Source organism: Lygodium microphyllum, chromosome 19, assembly GCF_053477565.2.
Source record: "Lygodium microphyllum isolate KBCC chromosome 19, Lygodium_microphyllum_v1.1.10, whole genome shotgun sequence".
NCBI classification, from domain to species: domain Eukaryota; kingdom Viridiplantae; phylum Streptophyta; class Polypodiopsida; order Schizaeales; family Lygodiaceae; genus Lygodium; species Lygodium microphyllum.
The window spans coordinates 40,490,337-40,498,520 of record NC_141153.1 but is presented as its reverse complement, the minus strand read 5'-3'; the positions used below and the strand labels follow the sequence as shown (position 1 = coordinate 40,498,520).

Below are 8,184 nucleotides of genomic sequence, written 5' to 3'. Positions count from 1 at the left end.
GAATATTTGGTCAAATGAAGGGTTCTACATTTGGAAAAAGCTTCACAGAGGTTAGTACCTATTTTTGAGAAATTCCCATACTTTAGAAATGCTCTTTTGGTGGCTAAAGACTACTTAAATTTAGCCTTGTTTCACTGCAAACAACTTGCAAATAGCTCATTGTTTTAGAATAGTTTTTTTTTAAATTTGTTGATAGAGAAGTATAACTTATATGGGCTAAAAGTACATGAAACAAACTTTCTTTTGACATGTGGCATGCTTGATTTGGATTGGCCCATAAAAAGCTATATTTGCTTTAGTACAATAGGGTCTATAGTAGACAAAATAATGTCTACTATTTACAAGATCATGAAGACTTTGTGGCCAAGTTTTGTGCTTTATGTTTTACAATGGATGTACATATAATATACTTGGCCCTCCACTTTGTGCGTATGTGCCCTTTCCCTATCAAATGGTAAAGGAAGATACAAGGCAAAGCCCAAGCTAAGCTAAACCAATTAAGCAACAAGAAAAGCTAAGATTCCTCCAAAATACATCAAACCTCACTCCAATCCATTTCATGAATATTTTTCAAGACACATTCTTTTAATGTTGTAATAGACTAGTACTATGCCATCTCCACTATTGAAGCCATTTATGATAATCCCCTTTCTTTTGTTTTTGAGGGAAAGAACCTTCGAATGGGGATGGATTGCAAAGAAGCGGCAAAGATACTATTATTTAGATAAATAGGTGAAAACTACTCTAGCCACACTAGCATGAGTATATAAATAAGTGACAACTACTCTAGCCACACTAGCATGAGTATATAAGATGCAAGAGGCTTTTTTTTTTGCCATTGAGTAATAAACACTCCTCTTTCATCTTCAACCTTTTTCTCCACAACTCTAATGGCTTTCACCTTTGTCTCTTCCTTCTTTGTCTCTTTCTCTCTCCTATTAATCTCTGATTTCTATAGCTCAAATCAGAAAGAAAGTTTAACTAGATGCTTTATAGTGGGATGGATTGGAGGTCAATCTAGTAAAACTTAGCGTGAAACATTCAAAAAATGCCAATATAATTGTTGATACTTGGTTAGTTTATTTCAAACAAGTTAAATGGAGGGGTTCTCCCATTAAAGGAAATCAATCTCTTTCTTTATCTATATGGCTCAATGTTGTAGCTTATAGTGATAATTGTTGAATGGTTGTGCTAAGTCTAGGAAAAGCTTTGAGATTCAACCATAAGAGAATAATGGTTTGGGTTGACCTTTGAGACAAAGAAGCTTAAGATTGGACTCCCTTGGAAAGATACGGAGGATTGTAATGTTAATAAGGAGGGATGATTGGCCACCACCGCCACTTCTTATTATGCATAAGTTATCCTATCATGTCTCAATGAAGTGCCTTTGCCCAAGTCGAAGCCAAAGCAATCAAGTTATTCTTTTGCTTGGATAGTCAAAGGTAAGGACTATTGGTAAATATATGACATGTATCCAAGGGCATGCAAAAATGGGTCCAAAAGGTATGGATAGTAACTCCATTGCCAAAGGTGAAATTTCTATGACAAAGTACATGCACGAACAAGTTGCTAATTAGAGAGTGAGATTGTCAAAATGGGCTCTTGTACCTAGAATATCTCATTTTTGCCATGTTGAGGTAGAGTCAATTCATGATTTTTCTTTTGGGCATGTAGATTAATCACCTATCTTTGGAAAAATGTGTAAGGTTGGTTTCATAAAGCTCAACTACACATTTGCTATTAGTTGGAGGTAGGCTCTTTGTGGAGCTAAAGGCAATATAAAAATCATTTTACTATAGGCTTAGTGTATAGTAAGAGGACTTCTGTTTATGTGGGAAGCCAAAAATTAGAGCAACACCTAAGGTCATGGTTAACCTTGGTCTAGAATTTAGAAGGATAATTGAATGAGATTTTAAAGTGTGAGCCAAATTTCTTATTAAGGGTAGTAGTAAGGTTGTGTTTTTGAAGTTTAAGACCTTTATGTCATGTTGTTCACACGATTTCTAGGAATGCAACTATTATTTTATGTAATGTATATATTTCACATAAAGCAAAAGAATTAAAGACTTTTTAGTGCAAACATGCTCGAGCCATCGTAAAAATAGCACATTGAGCTTGACTTTGATGTTCTCCATGAGATTTAATCGCTGCAAGTGGAAACTAGGTGGACATTCTTGCTAATAGGTTCCAAAGACCTTCGAGAATAAATATGCTTAGCCATTGCAAAAATAGTTTCCAAAGAACCTTTGAGTGTAAACATGCTTGAGTCATTGCAAAAATAACACGTCAAGCTAGACTTTGATGTTCTCCATGAGATTTGACTATGGTAAGTGGAAACTAGGTGGACATTCTTGTAGAAATATTAGTCCCTTTGTGGGAATGCATTGCCCAATAATTGAATTTAAACACAAGAAATTTCCAACCATACACCATGGACATGTTGGCTTGCAATCAAGTAATGACACGCACACGCACGTGCACGCGTGCGCGTGCACACACACACACACACACACACACACACACACACACACACACACACACACACACACACAATGCATGCGCTCACTCACTTACCCTATTTGAAATACCATTTTCCCCCTAGTGACTTGAGTCCAAGTGGCCACAACTTGACCATCCATCATAAGCAAGATACGAGCAATGAAGATCTTACAAGAAGTTATGATAAACGGTAGAAAGATGAGGCCGACTTTGCAAAGTTAGGAGCCATAACATTCACGGACCTCCCCAAATAAATCTCAAAACAACACAACTCAGTAAAGTTTTCTCCCATGTGATCAAAATGGGCTCCATCTCTTAAGACAAGACTGGTAGAGAGCATTAACATTTTTGCCCCTTGAGAGACTTTCAGTGCACTTTCTTGGATGACCTTCCTCTCTCTCTCTCTCTCTCTCTCTCTCTCTCTCTCTCTCTCTCTCTCTCTCTCTCTCGGGGAGGCCAATGTGACTTCATGAATCATCACCTCGTTTCTTTTTATATGCAGTCTGGCTCAAATGTCCACAACCCATATATATACCTAGATTGGTGCTGACACCGTGCTTGTACAAGACTGATGAGGCCAAATTGTCATGTCAATTTTGATGTATTGCTCAAATTTCTACAACCAATATATACACATACATTGGCGCTGGCAATGCCCGCGTACATAAACCTGAGAGGCACTTATCAAGGCTCTCCACGCACATTTGAAAATTTCGAGCTGCTCGTCTTTCTCTGCAAACGAGAATTTGCACAGAAGCAAAAACTGCAACACATCCTTCCCTCCCTTGCCCTTCTTCCTCTTCCTGTCCTTCTCCTTCTTTTCTCTCAGAGGGTATTTGCTTTGTGATTCCAAGCATGCTCGTGAGGACCTACAAGAGGCGTAACAGAGTAGGAGGAGCGGGCAGCGGGAGCAGCTATGGCGACGACGAATTGGGCGGTACGTCTTCTTCATTGCGGGGGAAATTCTCGCAGGAGGACGAGGAGGACGATGATGCAGGGCCTTCGTCTTCTTCGTCCTTCTGGAATTCGTCCCAGCCGGACAGCAATCCCTTCTTGTCCTCCCAGGGCTCATCGGGCCTCATAGACGACATCGATTTTGGCCTCCACCCCCCCTCACTCTCCCCGATCCAGCCCCCTCTCTCTGGGTGCCTCCCGCAGCAGCAGACGGCTTCAGCTCTGGCCCCACCACCGCAGCGCGATGGCAACCCTCCGTCCCTCAGGCCCAAGCGTGACAAGCAGCTGTCCGCCGGTGACAACAACGGTGACCCTCTGCCCTCCAGACCCATGCGCGAGAAGCCGCTGTCTGCTGGCGAGAAATTGAGACGCATAGGGTCCTCCCTCGCTCTAAAAAAGGCTGGCTCTCAGGAAATCCCACAGAGGATCCAAAGCACTAGCATCACAGTTGTGAACAGGACCGTTGATGCTATGACGTGTGATACGGGAGAGGCCACGGCCTCTATGAGTGTCTGGGGACCCTCTGCCCCCCCTACCTCCACTCTCATGGAGGCACAAGAGTCTGGTGAGATGATGGAGCATGTAGACGAGGCCAATTTTGCTTTGGATGGCCTGCGGCCTGGCCAGCCCCTACGCACCCGACGAGCAAGCCTTGTATCCCTCCTGTCCATTTGTGGAACAACACAACGTCGGAGACTTTTACGCACTCATGGGTACACTGGTTCTCTCTCTCTCTCTCTCTCTCTCTCTCTCTCTCCCCATATTAGGGTTAATGAATCATTGCTACAAAATTCTGAAAGAAAACACAAAACATCTCTCTTATTCTCACCTCAATAACAGAATGAATAAACAAATGGACGATCTTTAAGAGACACAAGGATACAATGAGTCTACAATGATGCCCTATAAATAGACCAAACACGGGATTACATAAAATGGGTCTCTAATGAAGTTCTATAAACGGACCTGTTACGGGGTGCCACTTGAGGTGCAACGTTTGCCAAGCTTCCCCAAAATTGAGTTGAACACAATATCTCAATAACTCTCTTATGCAATGAAATTATGGAAACCTCCTGACTGGGTACTATGTACACTCACTTTCAGTTGTGCCTGGATGTACATTTCTCCTGGCCACTCTACTGCATTCTGATAGAGGTGTAGATAGTACTGAGACTTGAACCATCATAATATATGCATGTCAGCCTTGATCCATCTCCTTTTTGCAGTGCCATTTAGATGCAGGAGCAGTGATGTAGCCTGCTGGCGATGTCATTGCCTGCTGGATTGGTTGTATCTGCATTGGAGTAATGATGTGTGCCTATGTTCATCTTATAAGTGTTTTACAGCTCAACCATGATGTTTTAAGATCATGGTCAAGCTGATTGACAGTTGCCATTGCTTGTGTTTCACTTGCCTATGACCACATAGCTACAGAATCTTATTCCCAGAGATGCTTGATCATGCCTGCAAAAAATGTGTACCACCATAGTGCATGCAACAATGACAAATAGAGCACCATGGATACCTAAGGAGTGGGTGCAACCCACCACCAAGGTGCCTTTGAAAAACACTTATGTTGATATCGATTGTACCAAACTGTGAAAATAGAGTATGCTTGAAATCAGCCTTCCTCCTTGGCAATGGTGGTAGATGACCTGATTTATCACAAATTACAGCAAGCAATAAAATACATAATACTGAAAATACACTCTACTACACTAATCTCGGAGAGTGGACACCCGATTGGCCCCAATTGTTGGAGCCCCTTGTGGTATTTCTTTATCTTGTATTGGTTTAGGTTGAAGTATATGAAGATATGGACTGATCTCCTTCAATCTCCAATGCAAATGGCCGTCATAAATGTCTGGCAGCACTAAGAATCAAATTGCCTCATGATTAGATTACAATTTGGGCATAAATTGGTCTTCAAGCTCTTACATGTGGGCTAAGTCAAATGGGATTGGGTTCATTCCTTAGATTAACTTAAAACTCTCAATTTATAGCTGCCATTTTGAGTATGGGGTTTTCAATTAATGGGTACGGATTCCAAGATGGCTAAGAAACCCTAACGACTGCTGTAAATTAGGGTTTCGATACCAATTTCTTCAATTGCTCTTTTCCAATGGTTGGAATACATCGAGAATCATTGAGGGCATTTTAGAGAATGCTGAGAAAATCAATTAAAATGAGTATCTTTTGAATGTTAGCTCTGATGCCAATTTTGATGGTGCCAATAGCTTTGAAAGAAAGGGGTCTTGCTAATCACATTGGGGGGAAACACCCCAGTGTGATTGGCAAGCCCTCCTCTTCTATCACTACCTCTCACTAAGGCAAAGAGGGAAACCTATTGTCCTTGTCTTGTGACATTGTGTGATTAGTTATTGCTTGTCTCAGGGCTAATCTTGTGGCTCCTTTTTCCTCCCTTAGCCTCTAAATAGTTGTCACCACACTCGCCTAGCCCCAAATAGTCTTCTCTCAGCTTGCATGGGTAAGTTGGTCAAGTGGCAACCTTCCAAAAGCAAAATTTCAGCATTAATTTATGAATTTTCAAAATTGAAATTTTAAAAATCAATTAATTATCCATTTGACCTTGCACAAGAATTGACTATTGTCCAATCTCATTTAATGCACCAATCCCCATGGAACATTTAATTGTTTCAATATTGCTCAATTAATGCCTATTCTCAATGTCACCACTTGACATTTTAATGGCCTAGACCCAAACTGACAACATGTACTAGTAAGTACTTGTCCAACATAACCTTACACAACTTTCGTCAATGTCACCCACCATTGCTTGCTTGGGTTACTTAGGTCGTCACTGTGACTTAATTGACTTGCACTTCACATGCACACCTCACATGCATACGACTTAATAAGGCCAAAGTTAAGCATTAAAAATACACGTCCTCGTGACCGAGCTCCGTCTTAAAATCTTTGCAATTGTCCTTGATTGCATTGTAATGAGTCATAAGCAAAAGTTTTGATTTGGAAAAAGCATATGTATCATAAACAAAGAACATTGTTTGTTGTTATTCAACTTTTCTATTACTAAATACATTCTGAAATTTCCAGCCAACATAACTGAGTCATAACTAACAAAAAATGAATCATAACTATATTATCAAAACCACATGGGACGCATCTGTTAACTCTAAACCAAAAGTGTTCTAACCAAGCAACCATTTTAAAGCATAAATTGAGCATAAACCATTGTAGAACATCTAGTGATATTGGGTAACACTATTGTTCAAACCATTGTGGAATGGGTAGTGGCATTATATGACATTGTTGTCCAATTAAACTCAGCTGAAACCAATTGATAATTGATGCATATGTATAGTCTCAAAGTTGCAATGAAAACCATATCCATCTACATATAAACTATAGTGACTAGTACATTGAATAGTGACCTCATGGCAAACATATTGTGAGTAAACAATACCTTGGATAACGTTTGGGATCCACTATATACATGAGCTATCCATCACTAGAGGAGTGGAAGCGCTACCTCCTCCTTGAGTAGTAGGTAGTACTTTAGATCTCTTGCTTTGTTTAGCCTAAAAAAGTGTGTTCTAAAGTTGGCTCTAGCTGAAATGTCACTAGATAAAGTTGCAAAAACTAAAAGTGGTCTACTAAGTCACCCTCTTTCATCCATTTGGCATTTGAAACTAGTCTTGCTCCTTAGAAAGGCTGGTAAATGGCTTGATTATATACTAATTATAGTAAGCAATAATTTTACATAAACTAAAATACAAATGTTGTTGATTAATCTTGGATTGTAGACTTGGGATTGGCCCCAAAACTAATGTCCCTTGCGATATTTCTTTAACTTTATTGTTATTGGAAAAAGTACAGTGAGATCACTCTAATCTTTTTCGAAATCCAATGCTTCTTGATGTCGTAAATGACTAGCAAGTCTTCAAATCAATTTGCCTCTTGATTTGATAGGGGATTGCTCTTCAATTGACCCTTGGCATGTCAAATCTAACCCCAAATTCAATTGTGATAGGTTGACCTTTTGAAATTTTAGAAAATGCCCAACTTTTAGTAGACGATTTCAAGTGCTATGCCTTTAATTCTTTGAGATGGGACTTGAGGTGGCCATTAAAGCATAAATTTTATTGTTAATTAGGGTTTACAGCAGCAAATTCCATTGTTGTCCATGTTCAATGGTTGAGAATGGCAAGAAATTTGTTGAAGGATGGTAGAAAATGCTTAGGATAGAGAAAATTCAGAATTTTGTTTTGAAAATTTGCCCCAAATAAGAGTCACTTGCTATCTTTGAGAATGTTGGTGCTTGTTTTTTCTAGCCCTAGAGTTGGTCATTTGCTGTCTCGAGGTTTGTTGTAGCTGTCGCTTGAACTTTTGGGCTGTGCTGAGGCTCTCACTTGGTATTGACAGCCTCCTTGATGGTTGCATATCACTCCAATTGAAACTAACATTTCTTCTCATTAAGGGTGGTAAATATCCTAATTAAGCTCTAATTATAGCAAGGATAACATTCACATAAATTGAAATACAAATACACCATTGAATGTCATTGTACACCCAATTGGCCCCAAAACTAGTGTCCCTTGTAGTATTACTTTAGGTTGTATTACCAAAGGTTGAAGTATACTAAAGAGATCTAAACTTCAAAGTTTGATCACCAAAATTAGTTGATATTTAATGTTTTCAGCAACCACATTGTGAATGGCTGATTGATTGCCACAAAAATCCACATCTGCC

The 8,184-nt window shown here is 39.7% G+C and overlaps 1 protein-coding gene across 1 annotated transcript in view; it reads left to right on the top strand.

Annotated features, from left to right (window-relative positions):
- The first annotated feature begins 2,951 nt into the window (after positions 1-2,951).
- LOC148019781 (wings apart-like protein 2) overlaps positions 2,952-8,184 on the top strand; it is a 62,551-nt gene continuing 57,318 nt past the window's right edge. Inside the window, exon 1 of the mRNA XM_087699944.1 lies at positions 2,952-4,166. Coding sequence (XP_087556070.1) covers positions 3,355-4,166 — 812 coding nt within the window. The 5' untranslated portion in view covers positions 2,952-3,354. The remainder of the gene's footprint in view (positions 4,167-8,184) is intronic.